Genomic DNA, 20,255 nt, shown 5'->3' with positions numbered 1-20,255 from the left:
CTCCTTTGTAAGAAGTCTCATCATGTCTTGTTTCAGTTCAGAATCCTTTACTGTCATTCACAGAAAAGGCCAGGGTCCTCGCACTGGTCTGCAAAGCTCCTGTTCTCTCTGCATCCCTCCCTCTCTCCTCTTTCTGTTGCTCACTCCACTCCAGACAAACGTGCCTCCTGGCCGTCTCTAAAACACACTCCCACCCCAGGACGTTTGCGCCCATCACTGCCTCTCTCCAGAAGGCTCTGCCCCCAGACGGATGAATGGCTCGCTCCCTTCCACTGCAAATTCTTATCAAATGTCACCTTCTCAGCCATGCCTGCCCCAATCATTCTGTTTAAGATTGCAGCCCCTAGCTCTCCCAGCCCTACTGAACTCCCTTCTCTTTTATTCTCCCCATAGCATGTATCACTTACTAGTGGGAGTGAGGGGGTGAGGAACGGGTCAGCAAACTCCAGCCCCTGGGCCCCCAAGCTGGTTTGGTAAATAAAGTTTTATTTAAACCCTGCCATTAACTTACTGTTTACATCATCAGTGGCTTTCATGCTACTAAGTAGTCAAGATGTGGACTGAATGTCCCACAATAGCATAACTGTTTGTCTAGTGGGGTAAGAAAACATATCCAACCCCTCATCTAGTATATCAGTGTACCACACAGCTGCCTGCCTGATCTTATGTGTTCTGTCTGCTCGTTCACAAGAATAGATGCTCCATGAGAGAAGGGGGTCTTACGTGCTGTGATTACTGGCTGCTTCTGGGACCTTCACCTTTCCAGCTGAAATTACTGGCTGGTGCATAGTCGGTGCCTAGTGATATTTGCCAAATAACCCCTCGCTAAAGATGTGGGCAATTAAAACTGCTGCTTGTCATTCGCTCTGCTTCTGCTTCTGCTTCAGCACATACGGGGATGAGAAGACGAAGAAGGCAGTGGCGGAAGTCATCCTGCGACCGTTCACCCCCATGCACAGCTGCATCATTTCGCCCTCGCTGCCTGAGGCCCACGTGTAAGTAGTCCCACCTCGGGCTTGTTTGCTTCACTGCTTTATCATTCACAGCCAAGGTCAAATGACTCAACCAGCTAACGGTCATTGGGAGCTATTCCTTTGTCCTCTTGAAAGGGACAGGGAGCCTGGGGCCAGCAACGCTGTGTGGCGTATAAAAATAACAGAAAGCAGACATGGTGCCTTAGAGCTAAACGGCAATCCAGCTGGGACCGAGTCATTCCATTCCTTACCAAGCCAGACACTCTAATATCAAATAGTTTGCAAAGCCTGATAAAATCTATCTGCAGCGCAAGCCTGGCAGATGTCTCACCTGAGCCTCTAGGGGCACGTTTTCCCCAAGACTCAGGGAGTTATTTCCCAGAGAAGCCCCTACTGCCTTCTGAGCCAACCCCAGGTACAAACTCATCATTGCATGGTGTAACAGGGGCTCAGCAACCCTCCAAGGAATACTCAGGCTTTCCAGAACCTTAACATCTCATTCCCCTCCTATCTATTCCAGAGAATTCTCAGCCCAGCTTTTCCTTTCTCACTAGTTAGCCCTTTTCAACTGGGAGATTTCAGGGACAGAGATTAAGGCAAGACTGCTCAACCTCAGCACTATTGACATTCAAGGACAAACAATTCTTCTTTGAGAAAGACTGTCCTGTGCGCTTTAGGATGTAGGATACTGGGCAGCATCCATGGCCCCCACCCACCAGATGCTAGTAGCCAACCCCCTCCCCAGCTCTGACAAGTAGAATGTCCCCAGGCATTGCCAAATCCCCTGGGGGTGCATGCACACGCGCACACGCGCACACACACACACACACACACTCACACACACACACACGTGCCCCAGCCCCCTCCTCTAAGAACCACAGCTTTAGGGCAATGGGCATGGGGCAGTGGATTCTAGACTTCTCTTTCTGCTCATTTGTCAAATATTTGTTTGGTCCCAAAGGCATGCGCAGTAAAAATGACACTACTGACTGCTCTGGTGGGCTCTGTTCCACTCAGTCCTCTCAGCAGCGCTTGTGTACAGGTATCTTATTAGCCTGTCTCTGCAGATGAGAGAACAGAAGCTTGAAGAGGTATAGTAGCCTGCCCAAGGTCACAGAGCTCAGCATGTCACTGCACTGGGGTGTTAAGCCAAGTGTGTCTAATTTCAGAAGCCTGATCTCTCACCACCGCACACTACACAGAAGGTATATCCCAAGGTTTTACCTCTGAGGAGCTCATGATGTATTTGGACTACCAGGTCTCATGTACTTAAAGCGTAAAGTAATGGACTGAAATCCTAGGACAATATGTCAAGTCATTAATAAGAGCACTTATTTTGTGGGTGGATAATGCCACCATTACCAACACTATTGACAACATCATCATCACCAGCACCACTGACCATATCACCATCCTTCGCCTCGCCATCGTTATCACCATCAACACCATGTATTTGGACACATTCCTCTCCCTAACTAGTATTTCCACTTTTCATGAGCCCCACTCCCCACTTTTTTCCTATCTCCCTTTGATGGATATTATGACTAGTTTCATCACAGACTTATTTGTTTAGGGGCATTCCAACTGGCTGCCTCAATTGGATGTTCTTAAAACATCTCTTTACAAAAGTAAGTTTTGCAGTTTCTCATAATGACCCTTGGAAACACTTAAACTTCCATATGTCTCTCCATGGACAGGCCTTCTGAACCCAAATGGTGTAAACAAGTGGTTCTTAGGCTTTTACTTGGATCCGAATCATTTGGGGATCAGGACTCGGGTGAGGGGAATGTCAAGGTAAGGAAATGCCTGGAAAAACACATATTCCTAGGTCCCAAAACCCATTTCCTTTGATCTGAACAAATAGAGGTTTACATCAATTGCAGAAGTGACTGGAGTTTTTTGCTCATCTTCCTTCAGTGCTAGATGGGGAAACTGAAGCCCAGAGAGAAGGCAGAACCTGCCAAAATTCTCACAACATTCTCACAAAATTCTCCTGACTTTTAAATCAGACCTTTGTGTCAGGTTTGTTGGATGATGAGGATGGTAGTGGTGACGATCACAGCGGTGGCTGTTATTTGTTATGGCCTAGAACAGGGATCAGCAACCTGTTTCCTAGAGGGAAAAGGGACAGGCAGTAAGTATTTCAGGCTTTGCAGACCAGATGATCTCTCTGGCACCTGCAGACAGGTATCTGTGGGGGATTGGTTCCAGGACCTTCCGCAGATACCAAAATCTGTGATGCTCATGTCTTTTATGAATATAAATGGGAGTAGTATAGTCAGCCCTCTGCATCCAGAGATGCAGAGGGTCAGCTGTACTTTGTCATTGCAGCGTGAGAGTAACAGTGAATGGATGATGTGGCTGTGTTCCAATAAAGTTTTATTTGCAAACACAGGCACACATTCCCGCAGTAGACTGAAGGCTGACCCTTCTCTTCGTTGGCTGTTAAAAGGCTCTGGCTGCATTTGAAGACTGTAACAGTAATGTGTTGCTGTATGACAGAGCATCTCAAAGTAGAGCAGCTTGAAAGGGCAACCGTTTATTGTTCAAAGTCTGCAGGTCAGCTGGGTGGGTCTGCTTGTCCAGATCAGTTCCGCTGGTCCAGGCTGGGCTTGCATGTGTGTGGGAAGCTGGCGGCAGGCCCATCCAGGGCAGGACCTTAGACCCAGGTCTGTTGGTTGGTTGGTGGCTAGGGTGACAGGAGGGACCATCACTGTCATCACGCAGCATGCTAGCTAGACTTGTTCCATGGCTCTCGGGAAGGGCTCCAAGGACGAGAGCCTGAGCACTCAAAGCCTCTTAAGGCTTAGGCTCAGAATGGACCCAAGGACCTTTCCACTGTGTCCGACTGGCCAAACAAGACATCAGGCACGCCCAGATACAAGGGATGGGGGAAATGAAGATTCCACCTCCTGATGCGAGAGACGCCAGATCACACTGTAAAGTACATGGATGTGGGGAGGGGTGGAGAATCCAGGCAGTTTTATCATCATTCTACCACAAAGCACCGGGCAGAGCCTGCCGGGTCAGTTCTCAAATTCCAAGTCTTCACACCAGCCGAGGTGGATTTCAGTCCCAATAGGAGTGATCCTAGAACCGGCTGAAAATTCTCGAATGACTATATGGGGATCAGTTCAATGATGCCAAGGAAGACTGGATACTTAAAAAAAAAAAAAAAATATATATATATATATATATATATATATATATATAGAGAGAGAGAGAGAGAGAGAGAGGTGAGGTGCTGTCTGCAGGAAAGAGGACAGCCTGTCCTTTCCTCTCAGAGCTGACTGGACTGTCCTTACCACCCTTCCTAAGCAACTGTGCCTACAGCCACTATCCTGGTTTGCCCTCGACAGTCAGCATGGGGTGCCTTATATGCATTTTCTGATTTCTCTTAGTAAAAGGACAAAACGTTGTTTTCTTCTCAGGGACGTAGATGCCCACTTGTATTGTGGTTGGTGTGGCCGTTTCAACAGAGTGGGCTGCTTATTCAGGTACATGGACCCCTGGGAGCTCTCCCAGAGTTCTGACCGCTAGGATTTTAGAAGCAGGATTTGTGCACCCTGGTTAGCGTTTCCATCTATTATGCTCCACATTTAAGAAAATAAATGCTTTCTCTTTCAATTTGATAACAGTCAAGATATTGTGCTTTGACCTGACAGATAATCACTATGAAAAAGGAACAATTTCTATCAAGCATGTTTCTGGGGACCCTTTCTTTCTGCCTCTCTGTTTTGCTGCATGTGAGATGAGAGATCTTTGGGTTTGAGATACTTTATTTTTTCAGTAAGACCTTATTTTTTTTTAGAGCAGTTTCAGGTTTAGAGTAAAATTGGGTGGAAAGTATAGAGACTTCCCGCTTACCTCCTCCCTCTGCCCAGCCTCCCCAGTGCGTCCATCCCCCACCAGAGTGGGCTATGTGATAGAATCGATGAACCGACAGTGACGCCTCACAATCACCCACAGCCCCTGGTTTACATTAGGGTTTGCTGTTGGTGGTATGCGTTCTTTGGGTTTAGACAATTGTATAACAGCATGTATCCATCCATTCATGTATTATTCAGAGTATTTTCGCTGCCCTAAAAATCCTCTGTTTACTCTGCCTATTCTTCCCTCTCCCCATCCTCAACCCCTGGCAACCACTGATCCTTTTACTTTGTGCATAGTTTTGTGCTTTCCAGAACGTCATATTGTTGGAACCATGCAGTATGTAGCCTTTTCAGATTGACTTCTTTCACTTAGTGATACGCTTTTGAGATTTCTCCTTGGCTTTTCATGGCTTAATAGCCCATTTCTTTTTAACACTGAATAACAGTCCATTGTCTGGATGTACCGCAGTTTATTTATCCATATGTCTCTAAAGGTTACTTCCAATTTTGAGCAATTATGAACAAAACTGCTGTAAACATTTGTGCACACATTTTTTAAGGCACTTTTTATAAATGGAAAAAAAGGTGCAGACCCATTGGATGAAACCCTGTTCTGCTGAAAAGGGAAGGAAGGCTCTGTCCTGTAACAAGAGACATCAACTTTGTGTTGATGGTTAGAACACAGATTCAGTAACCAAGCTCTCTGGGCTCAGGTTCCAGCTTTGCCATTTGCTGCTTTTTTGACCTTGGGTAATTTCCAGGACCTCAGTTTCTTCATCTGAAAAAGGGGGATACTGATAGTACCTTCCTCAAAGTGTTGTTACAAGAATGACTTTAACTAATGGATGTAGAGCAGTTAAAACAGTGGCTGGCACAGAGTAAGTGCTCTCTGGGGCGAGTTCACTATTATTGTCACTTTGCTGTTGTCGCCACTCTCCTTTGTTACCTCTGTGGTTGTACACAGAAGAACTGTGCCCAGATTTTCAGCTCCAGAAAATGTCAGATCCAAACCAGTTTATTCCCACCATATCCCATTTAGTAACCAAAAATGTACTGAGCCTACTCTGTGCCTGGCACAGAATTGCCTGTGGTAGACAATACGCTGAAGCTCCCTGGCTTGTGGGCTAGGGAGACAGGTAACAGGCAGTTACGAGACAGCAGGGACACAATGTATGTGGACAAAGGGACACATTGTAAGGGTAGGAAGGCTTCAGAACCTCCTCAGAGAGAGGAGGCTAGAGAAATCAAGGAAGGCTTCCTGCTGGAGGTGACATCTGACCTGAGACCCAGTCACTGAGAGGCAGAGGAGGAGGAGGAAAGGGAGTGTGTATCAGGAGCACAGAAGAGTGCTGAACGCCTCACCTCACCTTCACTGGAATGATTACCACCATCATACAGATGAGAAAACTGAGACTCAGGAAAATTAAGTACTTTGGCCAAGACCACATAGCTAGCAGATGGCACAGCTAGGGTTTCAACACAGTGCAGAGAGAGTACGGCAAGCTTGTGCCTCTGAGCAGAACTGCACCAGGCTGCAGATGGCAGCACAGTGGGGCAGGGGGACTCGGGGCTGAGGAGGGGGACAGTCTCTCCCATGTGAAGGGGTGTTGGTTTGCCAGGGCCATCATAGCAAAACACCACAGACCAGGTGGCCCAGACATTCCCAAGCAGAAATGTATGCTTTCCCAGTTCTGGAGGCTGGAAGCTCAAGATCAGGGTGCCCACGTATTGGTTCCTCCTGAGTCCTTTCTCCTTGGCCTCACACAGTCTTTCCTCCGTGAGCATGTGCTCTAGTATTTGTGTGTCACACCTCCTCTTCTCATAAGGACACCAGGCAGATTGGATTAGGACCCACCTAAACAGCCTGATTTTAACTTCATCACCTCTTTAAAGGTACAGTCACAGTCCAAGATGCTAGGGATTAGGACTTCAGCTTGTGAGTGGAGGGGGACATCATTCATTCAGATGGTTTAGGGAGTCTGAAGATTTTCAGCAAAGGTAGGAAAGGGCCAGGCTTGTGCCTGTTCCTGTCCCTTGCAGAAATGAATCCGAGGCTCACCTGCCCCTTGTCCCCCTGTGATGCAACAAAAAGGGGGTGTCTGCAGAGGGTCAGGCACATGGCACAGCCACTGCTACTGTTGGCACCCAGAGCTGCCAACATGCACTTACCCTGTGTGGATCAAGATGGTATAGGGAGGAAGAGGAAGGGGAGGAGGACCGTGGACTTGTAGTTTCTTTAAAGCAGAAGAGAAACAAAGGAAGGAAGGGGCTTAGCAGAAAAAGAGAGAGAGAGAGAGTTGCTGACTCTAGTTTTCCTAATACCTGGTGGACACATCCACCCCAGAACATGGGGGCTGTGAGTGGAGTGCCTGGAAGCAGCTCCCCTGCAAGCTGAGGGACTCTCTGGGATACCCCTGGGCCAGCTCCACACTTGAGCCCCAGGGCTCAGGTTCCACCTTGGGAGCCAGGCCTTCCTGGAAGCTAGAGGGTGGATGCCTGCATGCCCCTCTGAGCACGAGGCCCAGGAACCCTGGGGAGCATCGATCAAGCCAGGAGCAGTTTCAGAGAAGAGCACTTACACAGGTTCTAATGGAGGCATCTGGCGCATTAGTGTAAGAGGAGGAACCAGGCAAGGAGGGGCGGCTAGTTAGGACTCCCCCTCGTTTCCAGGAAGAATGCAGGCAGTGAGTTAACCCTGTGCCAGCCTTGCTCAGGGTGGCCACTGCACTGGGCCCAAACCAGCACCACAAACAGAGCTCAGGTCCTCAAAAGAACAGTCTCTGGGATTAAACAGATGTAGGTTCAAGCCCTCACCAATCCTAGTGTGACCTCGGGTGGCTCACTTTACTTCCCCAAGTCCCTTGTCTGCAGAAAGGATGGTGTAGAGGCGCCCTTTTATAGGACTGTTGGTGTTGTTAAAGAGGATATTCTTCCCATCTCTGTCAGCAGCAAGCTGTGTGACCCAGAGCACACTGATTGCCCCTCTCTAAGCCTCCGTTTCCTCTTCTCCAATATTCATATATGATTTATACCCAGCAGGGTTTAGGGAGAATTAAATACCGTGTTAGATGGTTAGGTAGCATCACCAACCCAGTGGTCATGAATCTGAGCAAACTCTGGGAGATAGTGAAGGACAGGGAAGCCTGGCGTGCTGCAGTCCATGGGGTCGCAAAGAGTCGGACACAACTGAGCAGCTGAACAGCAACAAACACTGTGTGTCAAGTGTCCTTCTCAGTGTCTGGCTCATCATAACACAAATTGCCCCCAAGTCACAAAGTACAGGTTAAACCTATCTTTAAACAGTGTCTTAGTTACACTTTCAAATGATGTATTCAGTGTGGTTTTCCTCAACATCCAGCTGCATCTGGGGGCAAAGGATTTATAAATCTAAAGCAGTGAGTCCAGTTGTTAATTGGAGTAGGGGGAAGGGAAGACATACGATAAATAACACTAATTTCCCTGTGTTTCCAGATGTTTTAGACAATGCGAGGATATTTATTGTATTTTTATCGGATGAATAGTTGGATGTCCATTTTGTTCAATCCTCTTGTTTGCCTGAGTCAAGACCTCTGCTTTTCAGGCCCCTCCTTTGTTCCTGCCTGCTATGCATGCCGACTCCCAGCAGCTGGCGTGGCGTCATCTCATGTCTGATCATGGTTCTGCCACCTGGCCCAGTGACCTGCACAAGCTCCTCACCTCTGAGCCTCAGATCCCTCACTGTAAAAACGGGCCCAAAACATAGCTCAGGAGCCCATTGCAAAGCTTTACTGCTGTGCACGAGAGATAGTGCCACACACCCAGAGCCTGGTGACAGCTCTCCAGCCAGGAGCCAGCACAAGTCCTGTCTCTGTCGCCACCATTGTGAAGAATGTTGCTCTAACAGGATCCCCCTGGGCTCCTGCCCTCTGTCTTTGCAGTGAGCCCATCTTCCGCCAGCTCTGCGTCCTCCACTGGCTCCTGGAGGCCCTAACTATCGACCACAGCCACCATACCATGAAGCCTGTGATCACCTGCTGGAATCCCAAGTAGGTCTCAACCCTTCTACCTGGGTGATTGGTGGGGCAGAAGCTCCTGTGGGTTTGGAGGGTGGTAGGTTGCTTATAGGAGTTCTATCCTACTGGGTCCAAACTGTAGCAGTGAGAACCCTCGTGTGCACGCCCTCCCAGCATCTCTTCCCCGATTCCACATGCAGTAACATCACATGAGAAGCTCAAAGTCAGTCAGCCAGGGCGAGAGTATTCACACCACAAAAACTGGCTGGCCAGCCATCCCAGCCCAACTCAGCACAGCTAGGTTCTCTCCAGCCCTCTTCCTGGATCCTGTCTCCCCACACTGTTCATCATCTGATCCTCTTCCTATTTTCCTCCTGTCCCCTTCCCATCTACTCTTCCCATTCTCCATGTTTTTCCCCTTTCTCTTAAGGTTTTGTTTTTTCTCTCTCTTTTTTTTAGTATTTATTGAAAACTTGGACCCAAGGGAATATTCTGTGTTCAGGTCCCAGGAGCAGCTGACTTTGCTCAGGCAGAAGCTCTAGCACCTGTTATCTAAGCCATGAAAAGTGTTAGATGTGTCTCCACCAGAGAGCAGGGCTCCTCAGCAGCCTTGAGGCCACTGTCACAGGAACTGCGTGGCACATACAAGGCAGAGCGAGGAACAGGCAGGCATGTAAGGTGTTGTTTCTTTAAGGAGAGTCAAGTTGTCTGCAAGAACAGAACCAGAAGAGTTCTTGTAGGGATTAAGCAAGATAAAGTATGTAGAACATTCAGCATGATGTCTGAGGACACAGTGAGTGCTCATTAAATGATAGCTATTCAAGATCAAAATCCTGATTTTAAAGAGCAGTTAGGGATGTGACTGTCAATACCATTGAGACTTAGGGCGAGGAAGGAAATACACCTCTGAGCAGAATTTTACCAATGGCTGAGAGCTATGTTCACTGAGTGAATGGAAAAACATACAAAGAGATGGAGAGGGAGGGGTGGAGAAGCTACATGAGTTCAACCCAAATCTGGTTGCAAAGATGGGCAATCCAGGGAATGACCCCACGAGGAAAATACCAAGTCTTCAGTTCTCCTGACTGAGATTTTCTGTTTCCACTATCAAGCAGCAAGCATCTCCTGTTACTGAAGTGCTTGAAACATAAACCCTGAGTCCTGACACCCACCATGCATTTTCCAAAAGGAAACATCCATCCTCTGGGACCTGTAGGTTCCTAGAGGTTTCATTTCTATTAGACGTAATGATGGCTGTAAGTCTAGTCCCTGCCCCCTTGTGGATTTTATAGAAAGAAAGTGGGGTGATCTCATGTCTGATCATGGTTCTGCCACCTGGCCCAGTGACATGCACAAGCTCCTCACCTCTGAGCCTCAGATCCCTCACCTGTAAAAACGGGCCCAAAACATAGCTCAGGAGCTCATTGCAAAGTACCTCAAAGTGGGCTTTCTACAGGCAGCAAAATTTTACTAACTGGCAGCAGGCATGCTACAAACGTGATCTTTGTTCATCTCAGGAAGATCCCATATTTGGGTAGATGGGTGGATGGTCGGGAAAGTGGAGAGATGACAGATTTTAGGATGTCCTTCTGAGTTGTGTCTGAGTCTCTACTTTATTTAGAAAGGAAAAAAACAAAAAGATCTTCCCGATTTCATCGTGTGGCAATAGAAACACATTATCATTTTCTAGTATCCTCATTAATTCTACTTCTAACAAGAGTTTATTTCAATTGACAAGATGATCAGGTCCAAAGAGAGCAGAAAAAAAGCCTTCAATAATGAATGTGCTAATTACCCTCCTCTGAGAGATGGAAGCTTCTGTTTAGGCAAAGTAAGACTTGTTTTATACATGAAGGGCCACAGATTTTTATTCAAACCTTTGGGGCCAGCTGCATTTCAAAATTGTGGCTTCTTTTTTTTTCTTTTTCAGCATTTTAGAATGGAAATATGAGACAATAGAGCATTTTACTCCCAGAGAGAACTAGGACAGCACCCTATTGTCAAATATATTTCTGCAGGAAAAAAATGAATGTTTACACTAAATGGATACTTAAGGTAAACAAAGGTCATCAATAGTCTTCCATCAGTTCAGATTATGTTTTGCTGCCAAGTAAATTATGAGTTTTTGTTTTGTTTGTTTTCAAGACCTTTTGGATTTTGGAACTGAATAAAGGGTTGTGAACTCATATCGGTTTTATTCTTATTAGAGACTCACTTCCAAGGACTGACTAGAAACGAGTGGACCTTTACAGAGCAGCAGACAAGACCCGGTGTAAGCAAGCACTTCAGGCCTTAGTGACACCTCTTCTTAGCCCCACTCGGTGGGAAAGAGCAGGGCAGACCCCAGGTCAAAGAGGGGAGTGAGAAGTTGCCAATTTACCTTTCAGGCAGAGGGAAGGAGCTGCTCCAACCGCCCTGAGCCTCCATAGTCAGGTAATCAGTGCTCTGCCCTGGAGCTACGTGGGCGCACAGTCAGGTGTGTCTTACTGCCTCAGCTGTCCCAGAGACATCACTGGACCCACTCTTTCTTTTTCTTTTTCCTTTTTTGACTGCATTATGCAGCTATAGCAGTGAAAACCTGGAATCCTGACCAGTAGGCCACCAAGGAATTCCTGGGCCCACTCTTTTTTTTTTTTTTTTAAGATTTATTTACTTATTTCATTTTTGGCTTTAGTTCTTCGTTGCTGCATGCAGGCTTTCTCTGGTTGTGGTGAACAGAGGCTACTCTTCATTGCAGTGCATGGGCTGCTCATTGCAGTGGCTTCTCTTGCTGTGGAATACAGGCTCTAGGCACACAGGCTACAGGAGTTGCGGCTCAAGGGCTCTAGAGCACGGGCTCAGTAGTTGTGGCTCATGGGCTTAGCTGCTCCATGGCATATGGGATCTTCCCAGACCAGGGATCGAACCCATGTTCCTTGCCTTGCAAGGCGGATTCTTAACCATGGACCTCCAGGGAAGCCCTAGACCCACTCTCAACTGGAGACTCCAAATAATTTTGACTTTCATTAAGAAAGAGAGTCCAGACACTCAAGGGCTGGGCTTCTAGGCCCAAAGAACCCACCACCTCCTTTAGAAAAAGATAGATGCCTTTCTACATATAAAACATTTCAAATATGACACAGGTACCTAAATCTAGCCACACAGGTACCTAAATCTAGCCACTGTGTTATAAGGAAACTAGCTGTCATGTGAGTGGTTTCTATGTCAGGCACTGGTCAGGAGATGTGACCTCATTTGAGCCTCATTCTGACTTAAAAATAAGGAAACTGAAGCAAGGAGAATTTAAGTAACTTGCTGTACGTTACACAGCTAGTAAAAGTCAGAATTTGAACCCAGGTAGCCCAGAAAGTGAAGAGGAAATAAAGAGCCTCTTGATAAAGGTGAAAGAAGAGAGTGAAAAAAGCTGGCTTAAAACTCAACATTCAAAAAATTAAGATCATGGCATCTGGTCCTGTCACTTCATGGCAAATAGATGGGGAAACAATGAAAACCATCACAGACTTTGTTTTCTTGGGCTCCAAAATCACTACAGATGGTGACTGAAGCCATGAAATTAAAAGACGCTTGCTCCTTAGAAGAAAAGCTGTAACAAACCTAGACAGCATATTAAAAAGCAGAGACTTTACTTTGCCTACTGCAAAGGTCCATCTAGTCAAAGCTATAGTTTTCCCAGTAGTCATGTATGGATGTCTGAGTTGGACAAGAAAGAAAGCTGAGTGCCGAAGAATTGATGCTTTTGAACTGTGGTGTTGGAGAAGACTCTTAAGAGTCCCTTGGACAGTAAGGAGATCCAACCAGTCCATCCTAAAGGAAATCAATCCTGAATATACATTAGAAAGACTGATGCTGAAGCTCCAATACTTAGGCCACCTGATGTGAAGAGCTGACTTATTAGGAAAGACCGTGATGCTTGGAAAGATTGAAGAAGGAGGAGAAGGGGACAACAGAGGACAAGATGGTTAGATGGCATCACTGACTCAATGGACATGCGTCTGAGCAAGCTCCAGGGGGTGGTGAAGGACAGGGAAGCCTGGTGTGCTGCTGTCCATGGGGTCGCAAAGAGCTGGACACAACTGAGCGACTAAAGAACAACAACAAAGCCCAGGTGCAAGGCACCTGCACTTAACCACTAAATGATTGTTTCCTCTGTTTCCAGCTAAAGCCCCAAAATCTTCAATTAATTTAGGAGATAATCCGGTATCAAAAAAGAAAGAATTAACTCAGTATGAAGTATTATTTGCCAGGATATAAAAAGAGACCATAACTTACTAAGATCATATGACATGTAAATATATACTTTCCTTTAGAAAAAAAAAAAGCTAGTCTACATTTATTGTTGTGCAACTAAATTTTTGTTGTTTACCTTAATACATGGGGATTATCTCTCCATGTCAAAACTTCTTTTAATACCTTTGGGGTTTATCAACATACTCAACCAATTCTCTCAAGATCTTAAGTGTTTGCCAGATTGTCGCTTAAAAAAAAATGCAGTATTTTTCTGAACAAGACACATAATAGTAATTATTAAACTAAGTTGTTTTTCCCTTATCATGCATCCCCACCACCCCTACCCTGGAAAGCCTCATTTTCCTCAAACCTACTTTTTTCAGGCACTCTTGGGGATACACCCGTGGGAAAAACAGATATTGTCCCTGCCCTCTGGAGCTTCTATTCCAAGGGAGGTGGTGGGGAGCAGCAGATAATAAACACATAATAATCAAGATACTTTGAGATAGCAGTGGGCGTCATGAAGCAATTGACAGGGTGATGTGATTGTGACAGGGTAGTGGGGTGACTTTTAAGTTGAGTCGTCAAGGGAAGACTCACACAGAAGGTGACGTCTGAGTGAAGTTTCTGATTTCCCCTGCACTGATCCTCCCACTTCTGTACTCAAGCAGACATCTCTGCGGGAGTGGGAGAACATGGCTGGGCAGCCACAGAGCCTATTACTCCAGAGGTGGGGCAGGCACCCTGGCCAGGGAGAACACGGGAGCTCTGATTTCCGGCCTGTCTCTGCTGCAAAGTCAGCAGGTACCTCCGTCCTCCGTCTCCAGTTGTGGACTTGTGAACATGTCCTAAACCCGCCAGCAGACCCTCTACCCTCAGAAGCAAATGCGGATTCAGAAAGAGTGAGTGAAGCATTTGAGAAAATGACCCAGATTGCACTGTGGTTAGATGTCTTTAAGTGGCAGCCAGAGTTAGAAGAGACATAACAGTGCTCAACAACCCCTTCCCTTGATGTCTAGCCGATAGAATCCCCCGGAAAGCTTTAGCAGGGAGAGACTGTGGTCTGAAGATCGCAGCGGCTTCTCCCGCACGGATGCACCTGAGTGCCTCCTACCCACCACCAGCACCTCCTCCATGCCACACTGAGACGTCTGTCCAAAAAAGCGCATGTAGGTCATAGTTCAGCTGTATTCAATTCTCCATACTACAAGGCATCCTGCCAAGCTCCTAACAAGCCCATTTCTTTGCATCTTCACTCTAATCATCCTCTGACTCAGCTACTATTTCCCCATTTGACAGTTGAGGACACTGAGGCTCAGAGAGGGTCAATATTATTTTAAAAATTGCACATCTCAGAAGCAGCAGGGCAGGCAGAGACTCAGACAGCTGGTCCACCAGATTCTTAAACCCACAGTTAACTACCCAGATAGACCCCTTTTCCTGGTTCTGATGCTCAAAGAGACTGGCCTGAGATCACAAAGACAATAAATCGGAGCTATCAATTAGGTCAGGTAAATTAAGCTGCCGGACGATCAACCCCCCAATTTCAGCCACTTAGCACAGCCCAAGCTCACATCTCGCTCACCCTGTACATGTAATCCACACGGGAGTCTGCTCACCTCAGTCACCTGGGGGCCCAGGATGATAGGAATTCCATCTCAGCGTAAGCTTCCCCATCAGCACAGCAGAAAAGGGAGTCTGACTTGAGCACTGGCCCTTAAAGCATCCTCCCTGCAAGCTACCGGTCACTTGCACTCATGTGTTGTTGTTTTTTTAACAAAGCAAGTCACAGAGCTATACCCAACTTCAGAGAGCCAGGAAAACCTGAGACCCCAGTGGCTGAAGGGCTCTGACTGTGCCTCCAGGCCTTGGGAAGGAACACCAGCCTGCCTGCCCTCCTTGCTTGAGGTGTGTGCAGTCAGCCCACTGTGGACAACAATGCTCAGGTTATTTCCTTTTCTCTCCCTATTGATCCTCCTGTTTGGTTTATTTGCTACTGAAAATGAAACATCAGAGAGACCAATCCTGTCTAACCAGGCCCTTTCTTTATCAGTGGCTTTGCAAGAGCGATGCTCAGGGCTTTTTAAGATCCCTGGGAAGCCTGCTGCATTTTTAGCTCATTTAACCTGCTGCCTGAAGTTGCAATAGATTTCGGGTCGTCTTGGAAGTCTGCGTGAACGATAAACCTCCATCTTCCCAATTGGGTCTGAATATTTAAGATTTTGAAAGCTTGGCCGAGACCAGATTTAATTTTAAAGGGGAAAGAGGGGCTGCTTTTGAACTTCAAGAAGAAGGCTGGAGGCACAGCAGGGGCTGAGTTAGCAAAGGGAAAAGGCGAGAAAAGCCCTGTGGTCTTGAAAGAAAACGCTCCAAAGCAGAAACGCTAAAGCTTCCAGTTGGTGAGCCTTAAATCAGACTTCAAAAGCGCCGCTAGTTTAAATATTGTTTATAGGACTGAAGTATCGCTCCTTTCTCTGGCTGGATTTTGAATATTCCCTAATTTGATTACTCGGGGGAGAGGCAGGCAGAATCAACGTTAAATGAGCTTCACTGTTAATTATTCAGAGGGCTTTTTATTGTGTAATCAAACATAAAGTCTTACAAAAAGCTTGAAGGCACATTCTCACCCGGCCCTCCGCAGCCCGACTTTGACCCTGTATGCTTTTCTCAGGCATCGAGGCTGTGAGCTAGGAGATGCCCAGCAAGGCTCTGCCAACAAAGAGCGCACACATCCCCCTCTCCACTGGGGCTGGTAAAAGCCTTTGATTCTGCTACTCAGACCCCCATGCCACAGAAACCAGTCAGTAAGTAAGGTTCACCTCTGGCTCCTATCTGAGCACCTCCCCTGACCAGCAACCCCTGAGGAGCCTAGATTCCTGTTGGTGCCTCCCCTCAGTCAAACTGGTCTGGCTGTCTCGTTCCTTCTAGCCCCTCCTCTATGCTGAGTGACAGCCAGCCAACTGATTTAAAGGCTCCCAGACATCTAAAAATCCCTTCTGCAGGGAAAAAGGAGATAAACGCATGGATGGATGAATGGAGAGATCAAGAGATCAGTCAATCAGTTGTTACAAAGGTAGAGGTCGTTACTGAGTCTTCCAGCTTGCTTGTCAGCAGGGCTCCACCACCCTGTAGACACAAGTCCAAAATCCAAAAGGCTCTGAAAACTCAGTTTTTTTCCATAACTCAGTTTGGCAGCAAAGTCTGACATGAACCAAACTGATCTGGTGGCAAAACTTGAAGCTATTTGTAGTCATTATCCCACCTAGTGTAAATATTCATATATACTGCTGCAGAAATATTAACATGTTGAATTAAAAGATGGTGCCTCAAAGCCCGCTGGCAAGATTATGTTAATATGTAGTATTCAGTTCAGTTCAGACACTCAGTCATGTCTGACTCTTTGCGACCCCATGAATCGCAGCACACCAGGCCTCCCTGTCCATCACCAACTCCCAGAGTTTACTCAAACTCATGTCCATCGAGTCGGTGATGCCATCTAGCCATCTCATCCTCTCTCGTCCCATTCTCCTCCTGCCCCCAATATGTTGTATACATACAGCGTATTTCCGTTGCAAAATGCCAACATTCTGAATTTGGCAGCACATCTGGTCCCATGGGTTTCAGATAAAGGGTTCTAGGTAGGTCACTTTCCAGACCTACTGGGGCTTCGGTCTCCTACTCAGAAAGTTACAACCCACGAGGGAAGATCCAGGTTTCGTGGGACCTGAAGTTTATTCAGTTGGGGAGAGGGGCACTTTAAGAAAAAGAATACAAAGTTAAAATACAAAAATTAGGTACAGGGCCCTGGAGGGACCCACGCAAGGGATGGTCATTAGATCCATTGTAAATATGCATCTGGGCAAGTGACTGAAGACCCCAAGTTTGTTTTCTCATCTGTAAAATGAGATGATAAATATCTGCATAACAAGGTGGTATTGACATGATTCAGCAAGAATGCACAGAAGCATCTTGCGTGTAGGATTGTATAGAACTTTCACTCAGTAAACTCCAAACCTGTGATTTTCGTTGTGCAGCTCATCCCACAAGCTTCCCCTAGCACCCCTCCCCGCAGCAAACACACCCAGAAATTCTCTCTGTGTCACTCAGAATTGTCCCTGATGTGAGACCCTTAGGCACTAGAGTAGGCAGAGATTCAGAAACAAACATGCTTTTCGATTCACCCCCAAGAGGAACCACAGACCTGCTCTGGAGTCTGCTAGAGGACCCGAGTCCAAGATGCAGATAGATGCAGAACATGGACAAATACGCTGCACCTCCCTCAGGCCCTACCCCGCAGGCTGCGGTCTCTCCTAACCCCGATCCCCACTCACAAGACCACGGCCATGGAGAACTGCTCCTCCCACTGTTTGCAGAGTACAGGAGCGGGGAAAATCACAGCAGAGAAGTGCCACCATCCATCACCGATTTATTGCTTTTCTTAAAAGTACTTGTAATAAACTGAGGCTCTAGAAACGGAAAACTCATTAAGTTGTTTTCTCACTCAGGGACCCAGGTGGAAGCAAGAGCACAATAAAAAAAATCAATAAGGACAAGTCCATGGGACAGAGATGGGAGCACTTCGTCACAGCACCGAAGGTAACCGTTTGCTCACCACTTTCTCGTCGGGTTACCAACCCCAACTTGGAGGGGGAGGCATTTTTTGCCAGTCTTTTCTCTGATGGGATTTTTTTTTTTCTAGTTGGTGCTCTGAGTGAAGGGAAATCAGAACCTCATGCTGTTGGATGGCTTTTGTGAATTTAATTAAAATGGTTATCTGGGGATTGTAGAAGAAATGCCATTTGGCTAAATACCACTTCATAGAGGAGGGGAGGAGTAGCGGAGGAGCTGCCTAATAAGATGTCACCGGGAGGAAATGGATTCACCTCGCTCTTTAGCTCTATATTTTTAATCAATAACAGTCATTTGTCTTTCTCTCTCTCTTTTAACTCAGAAAACAAGAAATGAGTGATTGAACAGACAGGGCTTTCTACAAACTAGAACTTGGGTCTATTATTAAGAGAAAATCCAGAGTGCTGTTCTTTTCACTCAAGAGTATTCCTAACTCCCAAACACATCCACTTAGCAAACAAGCCCCATAATAATAATAATGGCAGGAGTGGAGCGCTTAAGGCTGTTGAGAGAACACACAATGAGATTTTTGTTGAACCCATGCCCCCGCCCACAGAATGGAAATAATGTTGGTTTCTGCCCATTTCTCAACCTTAGCTAAGAACCCCAGGAAACAATACACAGTCTCATTTTGAAAATGTTAAAATGCTGTGCATTATTGTGGTTATATAGTTTTTAGAAGCCACTCTGTAAACGGAATTACAATGGGCCAGGTTCTGTGCTAAAGAAGCTCTTTAGGTATATTAACCAGTCCTGTCCTCCTGATTACTCCATAAACACTATACTTATTTCCAGGTAGCAGATCATAAAGTTGGGGCTCAGAGAGGTTAAGCAATTTGCATGAAGCCATGCAGAGCCAAGAGTTAACTAATCCTGGGTCTATTTATTAAACCCTGTTTATTAAACACCAGGCTCTTCAAAAGCATGTTTTCTCTGGCATCGTGATTATCATCGCCCCTCAGGAAGTTTCACCGTTTTCTTGCTTTTTCATCAGAGCACTCTACATCTGAGAAGTAGAGCCTTTGTTTTTATCACTGAAAGTTGCTATGGAGATACCATGTGCATCTGTCTCCAGAGATGCACAGAAAAAAGCGGCAGAAGCCACGAACCTTTAAAAAAAAAAAAATGTCCTTCAGGACTATTGACAACTATAGTTGGAGGGGTGAGTGAATCACTTGCCCTTGAACTCCGAGTTGAAATCCCTCCTGGGCAAGTTTGTGGGTCACACTCTAGGCTGCAGTGTGGTCTGTCCTGAGGCTGGGGAAGCACTGAATCAGGAGTCAGGAGACCTAGTTTAGCCACTGTGACCCAGTTCCCTGCATGGCGTTGAAGAAGTCCTTTCCTCTCTATTGACCTCAGTTTCTCTACCTACAGAATAAGGACTTTGAAAGAGAGGCTCCAGTCAACTTCCACAGCAATCAATATTCTTCTTTATGTGTAGAGATCATCAGTGCCAGGGCAGTGATCCTCAAAAGCTGGGGAAATTGCATAAATGAAAAGATTAGGCTGGGTAATATAGTAGGGAGTGGGGAGGTCTATGGCAAGCAAGAATTCTCCTGCACAGCTAAAGGAAACAACCTCTGCCTAGCTCTACTCATTTCACCATGTGAAAATGGGATCCAGAACTTATCATTTTCAAGAGAGAACAGTAACCTCAGTACTTCATATGAACATATGCCCAGTTTGTAGAATTCTGAGCAGTTAAACATGTCTCCCCATGGGCCACCAGTTTGAAACCCCTGCTTCTAAGAAAGTATAAGGAAACCTTTTCCTTGTTCTGCAAAAAAGCAGTCCTTCCTGGTTGGAAGCACAGCAGCCAATTAACACCACTCCTTGAGTGAAATACCAGACACAGAGAAGAAGCGTTTGGGGATTTAAGTCAATTCAGGAAGAGTCAGTTCAATAAAGGGCAAGCAGGATGCCGAATCTGCCTATCACACCTCCCCCCACACACATTTTATTCTTCTGCCACTCTCAATTAATCAGAAGTGTCAGCCCTTCACTTTGGATTTCCTGGCTGTGACTGTTAATTGAATTTTAATTAATGGCAACTTTAGGAGCACAGAATGAAATCCTAATGCAAGGAAGATGTGCACAGAACTCTCTTCTGTGATCATCCCAGCCCATCCTCTCTGTTGTACAGATGAGGGAGAGGAGGTAGGGGAGTGACCTGCTCCAGGCAAGTCCCCGAGCTCTGGGTCCAATGCTCATTGCAAGACTCCAGGCTGTCCTGGTGACACAATCTGTCCAGACGTCGAAAATGACATTGGATGTAAAAGAGTCTGGTTTCCAGAATCAAGAATTCATGTTGTGCCAGGTGAGTCAGGAAGAGCTGACTTCTACAGGTATTATCACAGAGCTCTGATAGTCTCTCTCCCTAGCTGGGGCAGGGGGCAAAGGAGCCCCCTGACGGTCTGGCAAGCTCTTGTCCAGTTGCAGTGCCACGACAAAGGGGACGCCGCACCAGGCTGCTAATTTATCAAAGGCGAGAGCATGTCAGCTTTGGGCATTTGCTTTTTCTTTATCTCAGTCATTTTGTAGCTTCATCTACTCCCTTGGAG

The 20,255-nt window shown here is 46.4% G+C and overlaps 1 protein-coding gene across 4 annotated transcripts in view; it reads left to right on the top strand.

The window, feature by feature from the left end:
• CCDC60 (coiled-coil domain containing 60) overlaps positions 1–20,255 on the top strand; it is a 163,795-nt gene that overhangs the window by 122,492 nt on the left and 21,048 nt on the right. For all 4 annotated transcript variants that reach the window (XM_004017586.6, XM_060401230.1, XM_042234641.2 and 1 more), the window contains exons 4-6: positions 888–995; positions 8,764–8,871; positions 17,571–17,661. In XM_004017586.6, coding sequence (XP_004017635.3) covers positions 888–995; positions 8,764–8,871; positions 17,571–17,661 — 307 coding nt within the window. The remainder of the gene's footprint in view (positions 1–887; positions 996–8,763; positions 8,872–17,570; positions 17,662–20,255) is intronic.

The sequence above is a fragment of the Ovis aries genome, chromosome 17, assembly GCF_016772045.2.
Source record: "Ovis aries strain OAR_USU_Benz2616 breed Rambouillet chromosome 17, ARS-UI_Ramb_v3.0, whole genome shotgun sequence".
NCBI lineage: Eukaryota > Metazoa > Chordata > Mammalia > Artiodactyla > Bovidae > Ovis > Ovis aries.
Note: the sequence above shows the minus strand (reverse complement) of the source record. Positions and strands in the feature narration are given on the sequence as shown.